The 25,164-nt window shown below is 36.5% G+C and overlaps 1 protein-coding gene across 2 annotated transcripts in view; it reads left to right on the plus strand.

The window, feature by feature from the left end:
* Window positions 1-25,164, plus strand: part of KIAA1328 (KIAA1328 ortholog) — a 161,884-nt gene that overhangs the window by 77,584 nt on the left and 59,136 nt on the right. For both annotated transcript variants that reach the window (XM_074352265.1, XM_074352266.1), the window contains 2 exons: window positions 17,043-17,716; window positions 19,614-19,721. In XM_074352265.1, the coding sequence (XP_074208366.1) occupies window positions 17,043-17,716; window positions 19,614-19,721 (782 nt within the window). The remainder of the gene's footprint in view (window positions 1-17,042; window positions 17,717-19,613; window positions 19,722-25,164) is intronic.

A 25,164-nucleotide genomic window follows, 5' to 3' on the forward strand; every position in this document is an offset into this window, starting at 1 on the left:
CCAGAATATAGAAATAGTTCATATAGCTCAATAGGAAAAAAACAAACAACCCAATCACAAAATGGGCTGAAGACCTAAACAGGCATTTCTCTAGTGAAGACATACAAATGGCTTATAATAGGCACAAGGAAAGATGCTCAATATCTCTTAATTATCAGAGAAATGCAAATCAAAACTATAGTGAGATATGACATCACACTGGTCAGAATGGCCATCATTAAAAAATCTATAAATAAATGCTAGAGAGGGTATGGAGGAAAGAGAACCCTTCTACACTGTTGGTGGGAATGTAACTTGGTGCAGCCACTATGGAAAACAGTATGGAGATTCCTTAAAAAACTTAAAATAAGAGTTACCATATGATCCAGCAATCCCACTCCTGGGCATATATCCTGAGAAAACTCTAATTCAAAAAGATACATGCACCCCAGTGTTCATGGCAGCACTACTTACAATAACCAAGACATGGAAGCCACCTAAATGTCCATCAAGAGAGACCGAGCAAAGAAGGCAACGCTTTATCAAAATGCAGAAGAACTAGCCGAAATGTAAATAAGGACAACTATAATAAAGAAAATGAGAATGACTCTAATGAAGAGCATGAGAAGCATGAGGACTTAGTCTCATTTCCTGGCTGACTCACTGTGCTATCTGGTCTGGAAAGAGTAAGCTGTATTATGTGGGAGATCACACCCCAAAATGTGTGGTAGAGGAGAAACTATGCAGACAGGGCTCAAGGAGAGGGCACGAGGGATGAATAAACACTTGTCAAGACCCATAGAACTACATAACACAAAGACACAGGGTGAACCCTAATGTAGCCTGGATTTTAGGTAGTTTAGGTAATAATGCATCAATATTGGTTAATCGGTTGTTACAAATTTACTACTCTAATGGAAGATGTTAACAATCAGGGAAACCATGAAGGGGGGAGAGGGAGTATATGCGAACTAACTGCTTAATTTTTTTTAAACATCTTTTTTATTGAGTTATAGTCGTTCTACAATGTTGTGTCAAATTCTGACTGCTCAATGTTTAAATCTAAAACTGCTCTTAAAATATCTGTTAATTTAAAAAATATAATGAAACTAAAGTACAGGATATAAGCTACTCTAAAATTCTTTGCTACAAAAATTTGTTTTATATTCTAAACAAACTACGTCCTCCCAGCTGTTGGCTGGAACGCCACAAGTTACTTAACTAGAGCATGAGCAGAACTAACCAGCTAGTATCTGTATTGTAAGTAATTTAGTTTTGCATATTTAATATGTCATCTAATTAATACAATAAGACTATGAGATATTCTTAGATGGTGTATTAGTTATCTATTCTCTGTGACAGATTGCTACAAAAGGTAGCAGCTTCAAAGACACTTATTATCCCACAGTTCTGTGGGTCAGGAATCCAGTCAAATCTTGGCTGGTTCCTGTGCTTCAGGGTCTCCCATAGGCTATGACAAACGTGTTGACAGAGGCTGGAGTCTCATCTGAAGACTTGACTGGGTGAGGATCTATTTCCATGCTCACAGGTAGTTGGGAAGAATCAGTTCCTTGTGGGCTTTTGGGATGCTGGCCTCAGTTCCCACCAGGCTATTGGCTGGAGGCCAACCTTAGTTCCTTGTCATCTAGACCTCTCCAGTGTGGCTGCTTATTTCATCAAAACAGGTAAGCCAAGAAGGCAGTAGTCTACTGGCAAGACAGAAGGTGCTGTTTTATGTAACCTAACTGGGGAGTGACATTTCATCACCTCTGCTGTATTAGAAGCAAGTCATGTCCTGCCTACATGCAGGAGATGTTCACACACAGAGGCGCAAGTACCAGGAGACAGGCTGTGATCACTGGGGCCATCTGAATAGCTGCCTGCCACAGATGGAGAAGTTAAGCAAATTGTATGCCACAGTGGTATTTGAGTATTTGGAAATTAGTTAAAGTCTTAGGACCTGTTTCTCTAAATAGTTAGGATTCTGTTTTGCTTTAGAGAAATTTACATCTTTATTTTTGTTGTCTTAAGCACTTGATTTCTCTGGTATTTGAATAGAGTTGAGCCTTGAACAACGTGGGGATTACGGGTTTCCTAACCCCCCACGCAGCTGAAAATCTGTATGTAACTTTTGGCTCCCCTAAAACTTAACTGCTATAGGAGCCCACTGTTGCCTCTTACTGATAACATAAACAGTCGAATAACATGTATTTTGTATGTTATGTGTAACTATATATCATATTCTTACAATAAAGTAAGCTAGAGAAAAGAAAATATTATTAACAAGATCACAAAGAAGAGAAAATACAGCTACAGTACGATATTTATCAGTACCGTAGTTTATGTCATCTGTGTACAGGATGAATCGGCTGTCTCTCACTGCCTGTATCAATATTGTCTTATGTGATACAAACCACTGTAGATGTTTTACAGACTAACACTGGACATCAAAATGAAAAGATAATGTGGGAAAGAAATTCATGCTTATTTACAGGTATAACAGTTCATGCATTGTTAATGAACAAGTGGCAGAATGATTGCTTCATGGGAGCCTAGCCTCTTCACGAATGAGTGAATCATTGTAAAATAAAATTTTATGGCAATCAGTATTACAGTCATGTGGGAAACAAACCACTCAAGATATTTTAAGCACGAAGGAAGTTTATACTAAGAATACAATCTTTGAAAGGGCTTAAGCAGCGGGTTTTATGTTGGACTTCCAGTGGTGACTTCAGACGATATAGAACTAATATACTTGGGGCATAATGCTCTGAGAGCCTCACTGGAGCTATACTGGAACCAGGAACAATGCATCTAATGCTGCCATAATGATCTCTGAACACCCAGGAAACCGCAGAATAGACTCCCACCAGTAAGACCAAGGCATTGGGAAGCCGAGTCAACAAGTCACTGGTGCTTCTGCTGCTGCCTCACTGCTGCTTCTTACCCGAAACACTGAAAAATGTCCCCCTGTTTTGGCATGGCTGGAGGGAATTCTAACGTTTTCACCATTGTCCTTGCTGGAAGAGACAAATGAAAGAAGACCTCCAAGATCATGTGAAATAAGCAGAACCTGTTTGACTTCCAGGGCTCTGGCTGGACGGGAGTCTGGAATATGTGATTTGTAGCCTCCCACTTTTTACAATTAAATGGAGGGTGGAGTAGGACATGCCTCAATGGTCAGCGCAGTATCTGCTTCCATCAGTAAGGGACTGTTCAGTGAGTTATGGTATGTTACACAGTAGACGAAGAATTTTCCCAGGTGGCGGGGATTCTGTAAGCTGGAGTATAATTGCACTCTTGAGTGTTGCTTAATAAATTCTGGTGATTTAAACGTTGAACTCTTAAATCCAGCAATCCCGAAGTCAGTATATTTCAGTTTCTATAATACTGCTATTAAATTAGTGCTGCAAACATTGCTATTTCTTGAAAAGAGTTAAATACCTTCTCTTTTTCAAAGTTAATTTAAAGGATTACAAGACAAGTTAGGCTTCCTAACATCTAGAATGCCATACATAAATTTAGAAAACAAGAATTTTTCAAAATAGGAAATAATGTAGACGAGGTCTTCAGCAGCTTTCCACCTGAGGGGAATCAGCTGCAGATGAAGGACTAAGCTTACACAGAATCAGTGGCAAATATGCAGTAGAACATAGCCTTATCCCCTGGCTCTTCCAAGGGGCGTGCGGATCACTGTTCTTAGAGGAGTGCCCTCGTGGCGTCCTCTCACGTATCACCTGGTGTACGTGCCGGCCCCTGTGTGAAATACATACACAGAGGAAGGATTTGAGTAGGCTCACTGGAAACTTAAAGCTCGGGGACAAGTATTTTAGTTTGCGAACACAAATCTGTGAAGTTCTGCCCTCCCTTGCCCCCACAAAATGAAGTTCAAATCAAAAAGTATTTTTAGATAAAAAATAAGCTATTTTATTTTAAAGTGTGCAAGCAATGAGATTAGAGTGAATTGCCTCAGAAGCTAAATAACCAGACTTCCTGTAACAGATTTTAATTATTTGTATAGTTTTTTTTCCCTCAAATGAAGACTCACAATAGCCGTTTAAAGCAAACTAGAGCAGCTCTTTCATCTTTATTGCAAGCTTCAGACTCTAAACAAAGCAGGAAGCTGGGCAGTGCACTGCTTAATTTTCAAATTGGATTTTTCATTATGTTTTATGATAACTTTTTATTTTTATCCAGTTGCATCTCAGCCTTCTGTTTAGACTCAAGAAGATTTATGGCAAATGATCTGCGTGCTTATTTGGACAAACAAATGCAATAAATCAGTTTACTGTTTCAATAAAACATTAATAGAACACATTATTCTGTTCAATATTATGTTATCTTTAAAATTAAGCAGAACATTAGTGGCAATGAAACTAGTTTCAATCAATACATTCCTGTAATGAAACCTATTGTATAAGAAACTTTTCTTTTTAAGAAGGAAAAATGTCCTTAACACAACTACCAACTTCTGACTCTACAGAAGGCATTTCCCAGCTTCTAAAAATTGTTTGGTAGGATTTCTTAGTGTTTGTTTGTTTCGGTGTTAAGAAGAGGGTTTCCTGAAAGCTACCTTGCATCAGTTACAGCATGAATGTTCCTTAAATGCTTTTTTTTTTTTTTTTCAAATTGAAGAGTTTGGTTGGCACTTGACCTGGCAGGGACCCACTCAGGTGTGTGCCCCAATGAAATTGAGGTCAGGGAGGATTTTAAGAAAGGCAGAGCTGCTGTTGACAGGAATATAAGAACTGCCAATTTCTCTTCTTGTCTTACAGCATTTCTGGTTAAATTCTTAATGGAGTGTAAATAGACACTTTCCTTAATGGAGTATAGATAGGGGATATAGATTTTAATGTTTCAAAATTCATAAATAATGAGAATTTACTAGGAGTGAGCCCCGATTTAGACCCTCAATGACCCACTATACTCCCTATTCAGATTTTAAAATGATGGCTTTAAAATCAGAGGTGGCTGAAGTCCCAGGACGGTATTGCAGTCTTAGGAGACCTTCACCACCCAGAGACTGGCGGGTTGTTTCTGCTGCTGTGTTCTGTTTAGATAGCAAAGTGCCTTTAGAGACAGTTAATTAGCAAATAGGTAATGATTGGTGGTAGGCTGTGATCAAATACTTTGAGTCGGGATGACTTCCACCCTTTGCCAATGGATCTGTTTGTGAGTTGGGGAATATATTTACTTTCTGCCATGTCTTTTCATCTTCTCTACATGTGCATAAGATCTCACACTCAGAGACAGGTAAATAGGTAAAGCCCTGTCTAGACTCTGCTGAGTGTGCACACATCATACTACCTTCCATATCATCCAGTTTACTGGGATCTTATCAAGGCTCTTTGCTGCTGTCTCATTCCTTAGTCTCCCTGTTAAATTTCTAACTGCTCTACCAATCAATTGCTTGCTCCTCCAGGAATCCATCCTCAGGCTAGCTGCAACATCGGTTATCCTAATTGTCACAAAGGTCACTGTTGTTTCTACAACTCTCAGGGGTGTGGCAGTTTTCCACACTTCACTGCAAATCAAGTCAGGCTCCTTGAGTTACACTGCGAGTTTTCAAGACTTGCCCTACCCTCTGCATCTACCTTTCCTATCTAGCGGGGAGCGGACACGGGAGCACAGCCCCAGTCTAAAATGCTGCACTCTCTCCCTATTCTTACCCAAGGTTTAGCTTGAATAAGTGCTTCTTAATTCGTTGTATGCCTTTGTTTAATTCCCACGGTAATAGAATGGGATTTTTTTCATAATTTAGTATGATTTTAGAAGGGAAAGAAGCTTTATTGAGCTTCTCACTCTGCCACCCCAGAATTCCCACATTCAGTTTTTCTGCTTTTGATTACATCAGGAGCTAGATGTTTGTGCTAGGGACTTACATAAGTAGAACTATCCAGAACCGTTACAGTTAGTGTAAAACAGAAGGGGACAGGAAGTTATTGTATCACTAAAGTATCATTTTTAGACCAAATTAGTTTGCTGATACTATAATGTGGCTATTTTTCTTAATGCTATAATGCAGTTTAATTATAGTTAAACCACCAAATATATTTGGTTTTTTTAAAAAATTATATTTTATTCAGTCTATAGGAGTCTTATTGCAGTAAGCTAAGCATTGAAAGTTATATACAAATAAGTTTCCTTTTGTTGGCACTTGGATAGATTCCTTAAATAATTATATCTTCCAGAAAATACAATCTTTTGTCTTCTACCTTTTTCTAGAAGGATCACAGCATCTTTACAGGAGGAACGGAATGGGGGGTGGGAACCCAAGCCACCTGTGCTCCATAATTCTCTGTGTTTGACAGTTCACAGATTAGAAAAGAAATTTACTTTAGATTGAAATTAATATCTGTAGACATGTGTGCCATGTACATCTTTACATATATATATTACTTTATGCTTATATATGCCCATATTTCTATCCTTCCTTCTCTGGACTGTTAGTAGAATAAAACAGCTAATTCCTATGAAAAATACAATTATCTTAGATTTTTTTAAATGTGAAATTAACTATAATACAATGTTTAAATACTCATGACTGTTAATGTATATTGTTTCCTAACTCTAGAAGTTTTCTTCCCTTGGTATACTGTACCAACTTTTTATTTATACTGTGAGTACTTTTCAATTTTTCTTAAATATGTAAGTATATTAACTCAGAACTATATGATATAAATCAAGGCTGCTATATGATTTCAAGAGCTGTTCCTTAATACCTCACACTCATGCTGTGAGTAAATTGAGAGCCATGAAAATGTTATAAAGTAGAAAAATGTGCATAAATACATATGACATACATTGAACTTACAGAGATGGCTCCTAGGAGAGAATTTGGTGCTTGTTTGTGTTTAGGCTACTAGACTTCCAAATAGTTTTAGCTTCTTTATTCACAGAGGAGCCTAAGGTTGCTAAATACTGTATTAGAAACACATGAAAGGAATATTCATTGTTGGTGAGATTTAGAATGCTAGACAAGAATTAAACGCTAAACGTGCTTGGGTTGTATACATTTGTAAATGTTTAAGTGAGTTATTTTAAAGATGTTGAGCTGAGTAATGTACTTTGTCATCCTGAATTCTTTTAAGTCCTGAAGTACCTACATATTTAGTTTGAACCACAGTATGTATATTTACTAAGTAACATTACTACATAATAGCAAATGGAAGATGTATTTTAGAGCCTTGTAGACATTGCTGTTTTCTAAGCTCGTAGTACTGTAAAAGAATTTTAAATTAAGCTATCCATGGCAAGCAAAATGGCACCTTTGTTGATTCCACATGCTTGACTACAAAAGGTGAAGAAATACTACATAAGGTGAAGATTACATAAGAAATACATAAGGTGAATCTCTCAAAATAAGAAGCAAGTAGCATATTTCGAGACATCTTAAACATCAAGGGTAGTAGTTTTGACCTTCAATTTCGTAAGTCATGCACTATAACACTTCAAGCATTGTGCTTTCTAACTTCATTTCTAACTCAACCTTAGGCTCCTCTGTGAATAAAGAAGCTAAAACTATTTGGGAGTCCAGTAGCCTAAACTGTTCAGCATTCCCTTTTTGAGGAAGAGAGGAATTCTCAGACATACTCGTTATTCAGTTACAAGGTATCCCTTTTCAACTTCTTGAAAATATATAGTAGTCCCTGGATTTATGGAGAATGCAGGTACTTTTTCAAGGACACTAACTCTGGATTTTATCCATTGTCTCCCTTCCTTTATTGGGATTTGGAGATAGCACAAAAATGGTAGAGGAGAATGTGACATAGTTGTATGTTGAAAATAACCACGCTATGCAAAACCACACCATAAAGAACACAAGGCTTATGGGAAAAATGGGATTAGGACTACAACACTCAAGAACTTTAAGCAATACTTAGCCTAATAAAAATAGTAGCACAGGTTTACACAATGTTAAATGTTAGAAGTAAATACATGGGTTATTCAATAAATATGGCCCTTCACCTTAAAACAGACCTGGAGTTTGCTTATTGATGTGAGTGTTTTAAGAGGTGCAGCTTGTAAATTATTGTGATGTGGCAGAAGTAGTTACCTGAAATGAGACGGAAAGTTGTATTACCAACTGTGGAAGGGTGTGGCTTAGGAACCTAGATTAGAAATTGGCACTACACATTCTGTAAATTAATCTTTTGGCCTTCGATCTTGGTCATTTGAGATACGTGTCTTTTGAAGCATACCATTATAACATCTATCTGTTTCATCAGAATTGAAACTTTAATCCAGTGTGTTGCCTTCTTTAATTCCTGTATCACTGCTAGAAATTCTTTTGCAACTTCTCATCTACCCGCGTACCTTTGCGAGACAGATGAAGAGGTATTTGAAAGCACTAAGCCAGCCATAATGAGCATGAAGAGGAGCCACTTCTACAGGATTTGGTGATTCACACTGAAGGTCGTCGCATATTGATAGAGCTTTCTCTTTGTGAAGAAGGTTGTTCTCAGTTATTTTGCTGTTTGGCCTTCAATCCAGATGTTCACCAACCATTCATTGTTTTATGTCTTTAGGCCATGCTCATTCATAATGATTTCACAGCACTCGATCATTTTCTTGTGCTGCATCCCTAACTGAATCCAAGGACCAGTTGGCTTTATTATTCAATACATCTTGTTTTCATTTTGACCTATGAAGAGTGTCCTCTTTGCTTCTAATTTGCCTTTGTCTCATTTTCTCTATAAATTTATTTTATCTTCTTTCTGACCTTCATTAAATAACTTAAAATAGCCTTGTGCATCTGTTTCCTCTTGTAGATTTAGAAAATCATGTGTAAAGCTTTTTTTTTTTTAGCAATTATGATCATATACGTGAAAATGATTTGAATCAGGACCACTATTACATATTTCTGTGGTCAGTGGTTGTCCCATCCCATCAAAATATTTAGGACTCTCCTCACAACTAGTTTTTCGTCTTATTCAATCTTCATTTGTATCTCTTTCAGACTTAGTGACCAGAGAGATAAATTAAGATGCTGTTTTAAGTTCTTCAACATGTAAGTCATATAAGACAGTAATGTTAAAACACGGAATTTGCTAGGGGAAATAGAGTCAATGGACACTCAGTAATTTTGTAGTACATCTGTGAGTTGATAGGTGAACATTTACTGATTGGTATAATTTCTCATCCAGTGCCTTTCTTTTGTCTCATTTCCTTGGGATACGACAACCCGGTCCCTGGCTTTTTCAGCTCTTAAGGACAGCATAAATTACAGAGATCATCAAACCCAACCCTCTGTTTTACAAACATCTAAACTGCCTAAGAGATCCAAAGTGACTTGCCAAAAATAACGGAACTCCTAAATAACGGGACTGGAATTCTAATCAAGGTCTTTCGACTTCAAGTATACTGTCAGTTATTCCATATTCTCTGTTCATTTTTATAGCAAATCAACACATTCCACCTTTCAGAAAATGCAGTGATGATTAAAAAATATGAGGTTTAGCATTTTCTGAGTCTGATAGTTAATGTTAAAAATTTTGGCAGGCCTATGATGTACGTATCCTAAGAGTTGGTACAGCATTTGGTATCTGTTACTAGTATTCTGTCTTTTATACGTTCTGGTGTGCCTGTATTCTTTTAAATCTTGTAATTATTGACTTTAATGTCTTTTAGATTAAATAATCCTGGGTCGTGCCACAATCCCTATGGGAGCTAGAATAAGTTATTAGAGCCTTGCAAATGTGTTTGATTGCCTCATTCTGTTATTTTTCTCTTCCATTGATGGCCTACAGCTTCAGCTGCTGTGCAGTGCAGAAACTTAAACCTCAAGGGCCCATTAGGTTAAACTTGTTTACTGCATTGGTATCTATATGTTAAATGACAAGAGAGTTCAGGTTATTGAATAATTTAAAATTCAGCTCTAATTGGTGTCATATGACCTGGAAAAGGCCATGGATGACGCCAGGAGCATGCTGTGAATTTCTTATAAATAATTCATAAATTAGATGATTCATTTGCCTGGATGTCTTGCTAAATGCAAAAGTTTATAAGTTACAACTGATGATAGAACACCTGTAAGTATTTAGTTCACTACGCTAGAAGGTAATCTACCTTGATGATCTTCTAGCAAAATCTGCCAGTACAGGAGAGTTAATTGCGCTGGGGAGAATGAACATTTATTTGGGATGAGACTTTGGCAAACCACACAGTGCAGCTGTTGCATTCCGTAGCTTCTGTCAGCTTGACAACTGGTTCGCATAAGCTCGACTGAAAACGCAGCGTGGTGTTCTGTGCCTTATTTCACATCAACTCCAAGTGTTCTGGGTAATATAATGACCAGCCCCACATACAGTAGTTTAGGCTTAGAGATATTTATCTAGTTCTTGAATTTCTGACTTCACGATAAAATAAAGAGCACGGGGGAAGGTTCTGAAGTTATAACGTTAAGATTTTTATTCTTCTCAGGCTATCAGTGGGAACATGAGGATTGGTAATAGGGTGCTTGCCAGGATAGTAAATTATTATTTACCATCAGAGAAATGAATACCAATAAGAGCTGTTGGTGCTGTTGACTAATCCTGTGGTTAACAACTCATACATGCATTGTAAGTAATCTCTTCCTAATTATGCAAAGTAAATAACAACCTGTTGCAAGAAATAATTACTGCAGTTTTGTTCACCTCTCTCCATATGGCTCATAGCAGAGATTGGCCAGGCTTATAAAAATGATTTGCAGAAATTTATAAAACATCACTGTTCACTTGTTGATGGAATTTCACAAAGCACTACTACAGTTGTTATTTTTTTTATTATGTGAGAACAGGAAAGCCCTGGATTACCGTAGGGTGCGTGTACCATGTATGTACTTACACACCTGTGTGTGCATGCATACATGCATACAGGATGATATCATAAATGTTTATGATACAGACATCTTTATTTTCTATAAAGTCTTTTAAAGCCTTTGTCATATTTTAAAAAGATATCTTAAAGATTCAGAAAACCTTCTACCAACTCAGAAATTTACTAACCTTCAGGATCAGAAAATTCTTCATTGAGTCCAAGCTAAGTCTTTCATACTTTATTTAAACCTTATACATTTTGCATTGTTTTTAATTTAGTCATTAGCCTGTGTCTACCCCAGTTAGGAGACATTATGCTCCTACTCTGTCATAATATTGCTTGCATTTTCTCCTGGTCTTTCTTTTGTGCTGTGGGTCCCAGAGCATGCCTTGTCAAAGATTTTATTGGCTTCATTTCTGCCACATTCTAAAGTCTCAAGTTGTAGCCAAGATTGTGAAGATAAATCCTAATATGCTACCGTTTTGAACTTCTTTATCTGTTGTGATCCATAGATCATTTTCTGTCTAAACTTTAAAAGTTTATGCAGTGTGTTTTTCCTGCCTAGGTGTGTTCTTCTGTAGCTTTTCTGCTAAATATCATTCTGTTGGTTTCTAATTAAGCACTCCATCCAACTCATTTTCGTCACACATAAAACATGTAAATAGATAGCACATCCCAAGTCATATTGTTCAATTTGCTTATTGAATTTTGAGCACATCTTTAGCATATTCAGACTCCTTTAATTAGAAGAACACTCTATAATTATCAAGTTCAATTGGCAAACTGTGGCAGACCAAATCTAGCCAACTGCATCATTTTGTATGGCTCAGGAGCTAAGAATGGTTTTAACTTTTTAAATGGCTGGAAGAAAAAGTATATTTCATGAAATGGGAAAATGACATGAAATTCAAATTTCAATGTCCACAAATAAGGTTTTATTAAAATAGTCATTCATTTATGTATTATCTCTTGCTTTCACACTACGGAAGCAGAACTGAGTAGTTATGACAAAGACTGTCTGGGCTGTAATGTTTAAAATGTTTATTGTCTGACCCTTTGCAGAAGTAAATTGCTGACCCTGCTATATAGCTATGAAAATGAACAAATTCCAGCCACATGCAGCACCATGTATGAACTTCACAAATACGAGGTTGGATGAAAGACATTAGGCACAAAAGAATGTGTGTCATGTGATTTTGTTTATACTTTAAAAATAAGCAGGTAAAACTGAACTCTAGAATGGATATTTAGGCAGGGAAGTATTACAGCAAAGAAGTTATTCCCATTAAAGTCAAGATAGTCATTCCCTTTGGCAAGAAAGGTAGAGACTAGCGATTGTGCAGGACCACCAAGGGCCCCCTGCGTACAGGCAGTGTTCTGTTTCTTGGGTGGTAGTTACATGGACACTGCCTTGTGGTTATTCTCTTAGCAGATCATGATTGTTTTGTGTGCTTTTCTATGTTTATTCTATTCCATATTAAAGAATTTTTTTTAAAAGATCTACAGCAGGAAGTAATGGAAGATTTGGAGTGAGACATAGTCCCATGTCTCACGTATGGTGTTGATGTGACCTTGGGAAAGTTGTGTTGATTCCTTGAACTTCATGTTCTCATCTGTAAAATGGTAATTATAGTAACTACCTTATAGAGTTGTTGTTAAGAATACACGTTGAATATGTAAAACATTTAGCATAGGATGTGGTGAACTCTGAGTTAAGAACAGCCAAAGTGGCAGGGCGTTCTGGGAGTGTGTTCTGCTTCAGTGGTCAATGAAGGTGACCATCTATCTAAAGCTAAGTTCTCTCATCAGAAATAATTTACATGAAATTGTATTCCCTGACCTTCATTTTTCATTTCTCATTTTCAGTCCTTTAAATTTTTTTTGAATTATTTAAAGATTGATTTCAACAGAACTTCATAAAAGAAGATATCCAAATAACCAAGAAGCATAAGTTCATTGATAGCATTACATATCAGGGAAATATAGAATAAAACCACAGTGAGATTTCACTACACACACACCAGATTGACTAAAAATGAAACACACTATGAAGTGTTACTGTGAATGTAAAGCAACTGGAACTCTCTTAATTTGCTGATGGGGATGTGAAATCGAATGACCACTTTGGGAAACTTACTAGCTGTTTTCTAAGAAAGTCAAATATTCACTTACCCTGTGACCAAGAGGAATAAATGCGTGTATCAAAAAAGGCTTGTATGAGAATATTCAAAGCGGTTTTATTTATAATAGCCCTAAACTGGAAACAACTGAAGCCAATAAGAGTATATAAACATATTTTGCAATATTCATACAATGAAGTACTTTGCAGCAATAAAAAAAGAATGAACTATTGATACAACAGCATAGGCGACACTCAAAAATTATGTTGAGTTTAAGAAACCAGGTACAAAATAGTAGCACACTGATTTCATTTATTTGAAGTTCAGCATAGGCAACACTAATCTGTGATCATAGAAATCAGAATAATGGTTACCCCTAGAAGTGTGGGGAGATATATTGACTAGAAAGGGCAGCAAGGACCTTTCTGTAGTAATAGGAATGTTCTGTAAGTTGATCTCGGTGATGACTACGTGGATAAATGCAAGTGTAAAAATTCACCAAGCTGTATGCTTAAGATCTGTGCATTTTGTTATATATAAAGTATAAAGTATGCCTCCATTTTAAAAAAAAATCTAACGGTATCCAAGTTAATGTTTTATATCTGAAAAATTCATATCAAAGCCATATGGCAGAGATAGCAGTTTGGGATTTGTTGCTGGTTTAAGCCTTAGTTAAGAGAAGTTATATTTGTAAATATCATATAAAAAGCATGGAGCAGCCCCAGAAAGAAAAATACGTCTGTTTCATTTAGGCCCACTGTGACTTCCATGTGTCCCAGAGGCAATGTTTGTCTTAACTCCACTAATAAAATAATTTCTTACGTTCAGATTCTAACACGGGGTTTTCTATTTCTCCTCTCTTCTTCCTTAGTCGCTCATGATTCAGCCTAATCATGGATTCTAATTTTCTTTTCTCGAGCTACTGTGACCTGTAACCCAGCTTGAATTTTTCTGTTAAGCTGATACAGTCAACTCATAGTTATTGAGAATGTACTATGTGCAAGCCCCAGTACATACAGAGGAGTAAATATAGCCCCTGCCTTCAGAAATTGTTGCGGCAGGGAAGTCAGTGATAATAATAGGAAACATTTTTTAAAAATATCTTTAAGAACTTTGTATTAAGCACTGTCCAAAGCACTTACATGAATGATCTCATCTAATCATCGCAACAATCCTGAAGAGGCAGTGCAAGGTGTTAGTGGAAGACTGACGTCCTTTGTATGAAGGAGGAAGTTGAAGAACCTCTCTGTTATCTCAAGCAATTCAACTCTGGCCCAACTTACAAACCTCTCAGTAGCAACATAAAGATAGATAACTGAACTCCTTCTTTTTTAAGACAGTTCAAGAGGTGATCTGTTGTAACTGAAGATGCCTTTGGGGGAGTCTCACCCCCATCCACACACACACACACACAACATACACACCCAATATTCTCCTCGAAGAAGTTTGGGTAAATAAAAGGTTTGCTTTTCCTTTTTGTAAATTCGTACCCTTATACATTAGCACCCTTGATAACTGCCCATCTGCCTCACCACCACGTTCAGTTTTGATTTAGGTGCTGTTTTAATCCCTGTTTTACTGTTGAGGGACCCGAGGCTCAGGCAAGTTGAATAATATGCTATATTAGCCTTTTATTGGTGTTTAACGAATTACTACAAACTTCACAGCTTAAAACAACACACGTGTATTGTCACAGCTTCTGTGAGTCAAGAGTCTGGCAGAGCTTAGTTGGGTCCTGGGCTCAGGGTCGCAGAAGGCTGCAGTCAAGATGGCAGCTGGGCTGCGTTCAGTCGGGAGCTCTAGGTCCTCTTCCAAGCTCACAAGTTTGTTGGCAGGATTTATTTTCTGGCATTTGTATGATAGGTGGCTCGTTTTCTTGCTCACTGTTGGCTGGAAACTGCCTTCTGCTCCAGAGGTCATTGCCACGTAAGCCCCTCCATTAGCCCTCCCACAATGTGATAGCTTATTTCCTCAATGCCAGCAGGAGACTCTCTAACCCTGGGTAGAGCACCAGACCCACTATTAAAGGGCTTATGTGACTAGGTCTGACCCACACAAGAGAATCTCGCTTTTTATTCATTCAAAGTGAGGAGATTAGGAGTCTTGGTTACATCTGTAAAGTCCTCTTTGCCATATACTGTAACATAATCACAGACTTGATAGCTGGTCATATTCACAAGTTCTACCCACGCTCAAGGGGAGGAGATAATACAGGGTGGGTACACCAAGAGGATGAGAATCTTGGGGACCACCGCAGAATTCTGCCTGCCAGCATGCACAGTCACCCAGCAGGTAACTGGCAAAGCATTCTTCTCTTTGAGCAAAGCATGCATGCAAATCATTAAATTGTAGTGCATCTCAAAAGCATAAAAGTTAACTACAAAAAAACTTTGTAAGTATTCCAAATAACTGAAATTTGTGAATAATGTAGCAATCAGTACTATTAAAGTAAGTGTAAGCTGTCACTGCCTAAAAATGCATATATGTAAATAGTAAGGAACAAAAATGAGAGTGCAAAATAATACATACATCCTTGCTATTGTTATATTAATGATACATGGATTAGAAAATATATGATGATATAAAATAGTTGATTTAAGTTACTGGACTTTAAAAAAATTTAAAAAGACAGTGGTTCGTCATCTGCTCAGCATACAAGAGTGCATGTCTTCTTTGAAGAGAGGCCCAAGTCTTCTCCCCAGATGTGGCTCATTCTCATTTAAACAGAATTCCTTTAACATTAGAAACATTCACTTTAGAAACTCACTTAAAATCTTCAGTCATTGTAATAGCCCTTTTTACCATAGGATACGAAGCATAGTATTGCTATATATCTATTAACAGTTCACACTTTCTATCAATCAGTTTATCATTTTCAATATTGCAAAGTAAATTGGGGTGGGATTTTTCGCCTTCTGCTAGAGATCTCTAGAATAGATAACCATGTCAACTGTTTCTGAATTAGTTTTAATTTTAAAAGAAGTTGTGGCAGACTGAATAATGGCCTCCTAATACGTTCATGTCCTAAATCTTGGAACCTGTGAATGTTAGTTTATATGGCACAAGCGACTTTGCCTGACAAGGGACTTTCCAGTTGTGACTAAGGATCTTGAGAAAAGGAAATTATCCAGGATTGCCTGGGTACGCCTGATGTAATCAAAATGGTCCTTAGAAGAGGGACACAGGAGGAGTCAGCTGGCCTGTGATACAGACCAGTGGTTCTCAAGTGTGGTTCCAGATTAGCTGCATCACCCGGGGGACTTGTGAAAAATGCAGCTCCCCCGACTCTGCTCTAGGGTGACTGAATTGGAAACTCTGGGGATTAAGCCAAGCAGTTCACATTTAACAAGCCCCCAGGTGACTGATACATGCTTAAGCTTGAGAATCATTGCTATAAACTAAGTTTTGCTCTCCCTCATAGAACAGGCTTGAGGCTAAAATGCTGGGAAAGCTCATTCTATTGGCCTGTCAAAGGTGATTTGCAACTGCTTCCTTTCTGCCTGAGTTCTATCAGACTGTAATCACTTGAACAGCTTAATTGAAAAATCACTTATGTTTATAGCTGAAATTCAGTGTTTTGTATTTAAATAACTGCTTTTGATTAGAATCATATTTTGTTGAAAGCGCTTGGTTTTATATGTGTGTTGAAAAGACATTTATAAAAACATCAAATTTCTAGCAGTAGGTAACATCCTATTCAGTATAAGGTGAAATGTTTTACATCACATCTCATGCTGTGTAATGGCCAATCAAAGAGTATTTAAGGTGGCTGAATAGATTTCTTGGCTTAGTATTCAAAATTAAACATTTTAAGATGTTAGCATTTAATGTTTTTCCTCTTCTCAAAGTTGATGTTATGTAATCTCCATTATTTGCAACTCCTGAAGTCTTGCTTAAGTGGCGAGTGGCAACACTTTCTTTTTCTCATCCTCCTGGATTTACTGAAGTGTAGATTATTTGGAAATGAGTTTAGCTTTGTGGCACATGTCTCTTTAGCTGTGTGAATACTGTTGTTTATTAATTAAGAAGACAAAAACACAGCTTTGTCTGGATAACTGTATGTCGCTGATTTCTGAAAAGCCAAAAGAAATAACTCCCTCTATTGTGCTCTTATTTGACAAGTGATCTTGTGGTTCCTTTTAGGTATCCAATAGGAAAGGCGCTCTCCGGTCTTCGTCTATGGAACTGGATGGTTCCTACCTGAGTGTAGCCAAACCACAAACCTACTATCAAACCAAGCAAAGGCCTAAGTCTGCAAATCAGGACCTATCTTCAGAATCCCTTGCAGAGTTTAGGAATAATTCTTTGAAACCAGCAGCTCTTCATTATCCCAAAAAGGATGTGGGCAAGGTGCCATCAGAGACCACGACGTGTAGTTATGGATCCCCAGGAAGAAAGCTAGTAGATGCAGTTCCTACAGAGAAAACTGCACCAGAGGAGCTGAGGACGAAGGAATGCCAACACCTTAAGGCCGCCCTGTCTAGTCAGTGCTGTGGTCACAGACTTGCTGACAATGCAGATCACATTCAAGAGAGCCATCCTACAAACGTGGCCCCTCAACATTCCAAGACTCATCTGGAATCATGCAGTTGTTGTGGGCTTTCCTGGGCATCTCTGTTGCGTGGCCACGGGGCGCTGCAGCCTAGTGAAACGGATATCAAAAAGCAACTCTCAGAAGATAGAAGGCAGCAACTTATGCTTCAGAAAATGGAGCTGGAAATTGAAAAGGAGCGCCTTCAGCATCTGCTGGCCCAGCAGGAGACAAAACTCCTCCTGAAACAGCAGCAGCTTCATCAGTCTCGACTGGATTACAATTGGTGAGTCCTGCCTTTTCCTTCCAGCAGTGTCTGTAGCTTAGAGAACTTGCAAAAATGTATGCATACATTTATAGAGATTTTTAAAAGCATTTTATTTTAAAATAATAATAGATTGACAGGAGTTGCAAAAATAGTACAGAGAGGTTCCATATACCCTTCACCCAGTTTCTCCCAGTGACATTTTATGCAACTATAACACATTATCAAAGCCAGTAAATTAGCGTTGGTGCAGTGTGTATGTGTATTTCTATGCCATTTCTATCACATGTGTAGATTTGTGTAACCACCACCACGATCAAAATACAGAACTATTTCAGCACCACCAAGACTTCCTTTGTACAGTGCGGTTGGAGTCACTCTCTGCCCCTACCCCCCTAACCCCTGAGGACCCCAATCTGTTGTCTATTTCTATAATTTTGTTATTTTGAGAATGTTATATGAATGGAATTATACAGTGTGTAAAATTTTGGTATTGGCTTTTCTCATTCAGCATAATGCTCTTGAGATCCACCTAGGTTGTCACATATCTTGTACCATTTGACTTCTGAATAGTATTCCATGGTATGTATATAGCATGACTTGTTTAACCATTTATCCATTAAAGGATAATTTGGTTGTTTTCAGGTTTTGTTTGTTTTACTAACAGAGCTGCTATGTACATTTTTATGCAAGTTTTTGTGTAGCCTAAGGGCTTTCATTTCTACAAGTGAAAGCTAGGAGCATGATTGCTAAATCATATGGTAAGATCATATTTAGCTTATACCACATTTAGTTTAAAATACTCTTCTACCAGTAACGTATGAGAGAGCGTTTCTCCACATCCTTACTGGCATTTGGTATTGTCACAAATTTTTATTTGACAGGCTCTAATCTATGTGAAGTGATATTTCACTGTGGTCTTAGTTTGCATTTTCCTAATCGCTAGTGATATTGAATAACTTTTCATTTGCTTGTTTGCCCTCCTTCCGTCCTTTCGGGTAAATTGTGTCTTTAATACCTTTTGCCATATCTAATTGGATTGTTTGAGTTGTTTCACTATTGAGTTTTAAGAGTTCTTTATATACTCTAGATATAAGCCCTTTGTCAGATTGCAAGTATTTTTTCCCATCTATAGCTTGTCTTTTCAGTCTCTTAAAAGGATCCTTCACAGAGCAAAAGTTTTTAATTTTGATAAAGTTTAATTTTTTTAAATTTTTATCCTGGTAGACATTTTTCCAAAGAAAACACAGATGGCCAACAGGTACTTGAAAAGATGCTCAACACCACTAATCATCAGGTAATTAAAAACAAAGCATGTAAATCAAAACCACAAGGAGATATCACCTCAGACCTGTTAGAATGACTTTTATCAAAAAGACAAGAAACAACAAGTGTTGGGGAGGATGTGGAGCAATGGGAATCCCTGTACATCCTTGGTGGGAATATAGAGTGGTACGGCCATTATAAAAAGCAGCACAAATGTACATTCCCACCAGAAGTGCACGTGTGTCCCCTTTTCTGCATATCCTTCCCAACACTTGTTATTTATTGTCTTTATGGTAATAGCTATTCTGACAGGTGTGAGGTATCTCCCTGTGGTTTGATTTGCATTTCCTTGATGATTAGTGACATTGAGCATCTTTTCATGTGCCTGTTGGCCATCTGTATGTCTTTGAACAAATGTCTATTCAGATCCTCTGCCTACGTTTTTAATCTGGTTGTTTGTTTTTCATGTGTCAAATTGTATGCCGGTACTGTTTTGATTACTATAATTTTGTAATATAGTTTGAAATCAAAGAGTGTAATGCTTCCAACTTTGTTCTTCCTTCTCAAGATTTAGCTATCTGGGATCTTTTGTGGTACAATATAAATTCTAGGATTACTTGTTCTATTTCTATGTCTAAATTTCTTTTTGCAGGTTAAGAACTCAAGCTGTTTTTAATTCAAGAGAACCGGTTGCTCATAAAGAGATTAGTAAACCCCAAGAGCTCAATCTGGATATGAATGAGAGTGACACTGGACCAAGGTAAACTTGAGCAAAATATGTATGACACAGGCATTAAGGATATGCTTGGTATATATTTATAGCTTCATATTGATGAATCCAGTTTTCTGATCATATAAGTAAATATATTCACATTATAAAATTCTTAAAAATATAGAAAAGTGTAAAGAAATAGATAAAAATCATTCATAATCCTACTATTCAGAGACAATTCTTTGAGCCTCTTCCCCCTTTCTCTCTTATAATAATGTATTCTATATTGCAATAGGAATTATGCTTATACAGAATTTTATTTTTGCTTTTTTCAGTGTGTTATAATTTATGATGTCATTATGTTATGAAAACTTGATATTCATTCATTCAACAAATATTTATTGTTTGACAAGTATTACTCAATATTTGTCTGTTACGGGATAATATACAGTTTTACTATTACAAATTATTCTTTGAGAAACATTTCTTTAAATACATTTTTTACTTTATCTCTACTTATTTCCTAGGTATGGATTCCTGTTAGGGTAATTACTAGCTTAAAATGCATATGAATCTTTTTAAGATCTTTAATTCAAATTGCCAAGTTGCTTTCCATAAAAGTCAAATCAGTTTACACCCCCCTAAAACCAATGTTTGAGAATTCTGTTTTCATGAAATGTAAAGGATTTTTGGCCAGTACTTTTTCAAATATATGTTTTCCCCTATTCTCTTCATTCTTCTTTTGGAACTTTGTTTACATATATATTAGATCTTTAGCTATTGTCCCTTAGGTCCCTCACTCTGCTAATCCTTTAAAATCTTTTTTCTCCATTCTTTATATTGGATGACTTCTGTTGATCTGTCCTCAAAGTCATCAACTTTTCTGCTATTTCCAATCTGTTGTTAATAAGCTCATACAGTGATTTTTTTTTTTAATTTCAGATATTGGATTTTTTGGTTTTAGATTTTCCATTTGGATCTTTGTTATAGTATCTGTTTCTCTGCTGAAATTTTCTGTTTACTTTTCTTTAAAATCCTTGTCTGCTAATTCTGACACCTGGTTTAACTTGAGGTTTATCTCTATTGATTAAGTTTTCTTTTCATTATTGGTCATGTTCTCCTGTTTCTTTGTATGTCTAGTAATTTTGGATTATTTCCTGGTCATTGTGAATAACTCAGTTATACAGGCATACCTTTTTATTATGCTTCACTTTATCATACTTCACGTATAATTGTGTCTTTTACATATTGAAGGTTTGTGGCAACCATGTATTAAGCAAGTCTATTGGCACCATTTTTCCAAAAACATTTGCTCATTTTGTGTTTCTGTCACATTTTGCTAATTCTTGCAGCATTTCTAACATTATTGGTATCATCATCATCGTCATCATCATCATCACTTTCACATTTGTTAGGTGGACAGTGATCTTTGATTTTACTCTTACAAAAATATTATGAGTTGATGAAAGCGCAGATAATGGTTAGCATTTTTTAGTGATAAAATATTTTTAATTAAGGTATTTATTTTTTTAGACATAACACTACTACACACTTAATAGACTACAGTCTAGCGTAAACATAACTTTTATGTGCACTGGGAAACCAAAACATTTGTGTGACTCCCTTTTTTGCAATATTCCCCTTATTGTGGGGGTCTGGAACTGAACCCACAATGTCTTCACGTTAGGCCTGTATTTCTCTGAACAATGGTAATTTTTTGTGTGCTCGTGGGCAGTTAATTTAACTGAACTCAGATTCCAAGTTCTATCTCCCTGGAGTAAGTGGGCAGTGATAATCACTGTTGAATTATTTTCGCTTTAATTGTGATGCTTGCGTCTGTCCTGTTCATGTGTATAGTTCAGGGGTCAGCCAGAACTCACAGAGCTGTTACACAGAATTTGAGGCTTTCACTCTTTCTCTCTCCTCTTCAAGACTTTTCACTTTTCAGATGCTCTAGTGAGCCTAGACTCTGTCCTCTGATTATTTAATCCTGCCTTCAGCTAAAAGCCATTTAAAAAAAAAAAAAAAAAAAAGCCAGTTCTCCCAGTGCCACTGTCTTCTTTCAAATGCTGATCCTCTTACAGTTTCTGCTTGCTTTTGATCACTCTTCAGTGCGTTTGAGTTATTTTTTTCCTCCCAGAGTTTATGATTATTACCTGCAGGAGATTTGGTTCTTTAGGAGCTACTCAGCCATCATCAGGAGCAGAACTCAAAGATTCTTATTTTAGCACAATTTTGCCATAATTTATTGTGATAAAATTTACCATCTCGACCATTTTTAATGTGTACATTTCAATAATATTATTTACAGTACTATGTGACCAATCTCCAGAATTTGTTTTTTTATCTTTCAAAACTGAAACTCTGTGCCTATTAATAACTACCCCTCACCCCCAGCCCCCGGCAACCACCATTATACTTTGTTTCTATAACGTTGATTACTCTATATACCTCCCAGAAATACAGTCATACAGTATGTGTCTTTCTGTGATTTACGATAATTTGACTCTATTACTATTGATATCAACCATATTCATAGTTTTAAAAAGTCAATTAGTTCCACAAGTCTTATGCAAAGATAGTGGCATCCACTACAACTCCTTCCTGCTCCCAGTTTATACTCTTTAGAGAGAAAAGTTTTGGCTGTTTGAGTTGTTTTTAAATCTGTTCCTTGTAGTATTTATATCTGTATTTCTAAATATCACACTTAAGTAGGCATTAAGTATTGACTTTCTGCTATGAAAGATAATACAGCTGTCACAGATGACCATCCATGTGGTCTCTTTTTTCTCCCTTTTCTCTCCTCCCCTCTCCTTCTCCCTCTTCCCTCTCTCTCTAACATACACACCCACACACATGCTTTCTCCTTTCTTGTGTCCTCCGTTCTCTCAATATAGTTATATCACAATTTGTTTACAATAGAAATGTAAATATTTTTTACACAGCTGAGCCATGTACTGTACAGTTATTAAATTTAATTTTTATATAACAAATTGTCTTCTCTTGAATTTATAAATGCCTTACTTAATTTTACATGTACTCATTCATTCATTAATTCTTTCAGATATTTATAAAGTTTCCTGCCATGTGCTAGGGGCTTACCAGACTTTGGGGGAATATAGCAGTATACAAAACACCAAAGTTTTTGGCCTTATGCAACTTACCTTTTCATGTCTTTTCATTCTCAAACACACCCAGCAAGTATGACTATCTAAATATGTTCAGACACATCAGTTACTCTATCATATCTCTTCATTTTTTAAGAAATATCCTTTTTGGAGCCCTCTATAATTCTGCTCTAGTCTGAACTGGTTATTCTCTAAGCTTGCTGTCTACGAGTTTCATTCTGAAATTTTCCTTACCCATCATCCTGGCAATTTTCTTTCCTTTTCTTTGCTATCTTCCCCTTTTGCTGGATCACATGTCCTGTTTTTGGTTTTTATGCATCTTCCTGAACCATGTCCTTCAGTAGCTCACTGACATGGAGTACAGAGGCAGCAATTTTTTGAGACTTCATACCTCTGGAAAGTGTCTTACATCCATCTTCACATTTAATATATAGTTTAGCTGCAGATAGAATCCTTGGTTGGTAACTACTTTTCCTCCAAAGAGATTGAAGGTTATGTTCCATTATCTTCCAGTTTCTGGTGTTACCATTAAGAAGTTTGGTGCAGTTTGATTTGTTATAGTGGCAATAGAAAGCTAATACAAATACTAACTTATTTCTTATAAATGGATAGTAATCCATGGTTCCTACATACACCATAACTTACTCAGCACTCTTATTGTCAGACATTCAAATTGTTTCAAGTTCTTTACCACTACACAGAATGCTATAGTAAACACGACTGTACTTACATTCTTGTGTTCTGGTACTTTTATTTTTTTTTTTTGGATAAATTTCCAGAAATGAAATTGCCAGGTCAAAGGCTGTTTTTACATAAGGATATTTTATCTAAATTACAATTATAAATTGTAATGGTCCATGCCAACTTACTTTTCCAAAAGGTTGTAGCAATTCATACTCTGGCTTGAAATTTATGAAAGTTTTCATCACTGCTATTCAGAGAGGTGTCTTGAATGCTTTGAGAACTAGTGCTCCAGTCTAAGAGCTGGATGTGCTTTAAAGTTTAGGTGAATCTGGGCATGCATGTCCTACACTCAAATAATTACGACCAAAAAATCAGGTAAGACTATGCATTGCTTCCAAAAACCTCTTTCCCACTATAACTTTGATAAGATCACAGATCTTTTAAAATGTTAAGGTAGAGTTCAAGAGTTTGAAGAAACTCTGACAGTTGCTTCCAAAGTCTGACAGTCACTGGGGAGCCAAGAATTCTCACTCAACAGCCCTTAAATTATTTCATCGAATGTGAGATTAAAAGAAGTATAGGCAATGAGTTTTTTTGTCTCCTTGATTCATTTGGCTGTGGAAATGATGTTGTCTCCTCTCACCCCAGAAAGAGGCAGAGGTGAGTCAAGGGAGAAGCACGTGCAGCCTTGAGCAGCCTTTGTAGAATTATTTAAATGAAAGTGTCTGCTGACTTTAGAAAGTATAATCAAGAATTGTTACGGAAAACGACCTTCCTTCTACCTTGCAAGCTCTTTGATTTTGCCAGTAGAACTCCCTAGATAAAATTTAATTTTAAGCTAAATTTTCTTTATTTGAAAATTTAAATTATCTTAGTATTAAAAATACTCTGTGTATTTAAAATATTAAACTTACTCAAGTGAGGCATTAAGAATTTGGAACTAAAATAAATGAGATAATGAGGAAGTGAAAAACATATTTTTTTATAATTAACGGCTCATTTTGAGTTAATTATATACAATTACCAAAATATAATTGCAATTTATTTTCTATTATCTGTGAGAAAAAATCATAGTCAAGGGAGCTTACATTGCTGCCTTTCTGCATAAATGCTATAGAATGAGAATAAATAGTACGTGAGGCCTTAATGACAAATAAGAGCAAATAGAACACAGCTGAGCCGAACCATTGGCAGCGAGCTGCCACATGAAAGATGGTAATGACTTAGAAAGCCACAAGCAATTCTGATTGCTTATAGATTCTCTGGTTTGCTTTGTAGTTTGTTTGTTTGTTTTTTGGCTATGCAAAGATGACCCTTATGATGAATTAATGTAGTTTAGTAATTCTGCAGACTTCTAAAAATCTGACTGTTTTTGTATTTTCATATAATAATGAGCAATTCAACAAAAGTTATATTAAACATCTATTATTTTTTAAAAAAAAAAACACCTGGTTTGCTAAATACTGTAGGAAATATAAGAAACCCCTACCTTCAAGTACTCTAGTAGTAAGGTAAGGCAAATATACAGATATTTTTCATCTATAAAGACTAGAAGAGCTATAAAAGAAATACAGAGAAATTAGGAAAAAGGTTTTTGGGAGAGGGAATATTTAAGATAAGTCCTAAAATATAAGATAGAATTTTGAAAGTCTATGGAGTATGTGTGTGTGTGTGTGTTT

Source organism: Camelus bactrianus, chromosome 24, assembly GCF_048773025.1.
Source record: "Camelus bactrianus isolate YW-2024 breed Bactrian camel chromosome 24, ASM4877302v1, whole genome shotgun sequence".
NCBI classification, from domain to species: domain Eukaryota; kingdom Metazoa; phylum Chordata; class Mammalia; order Artiodactyla; family Camelidae; genus Camelus; species Camelus bactrianus.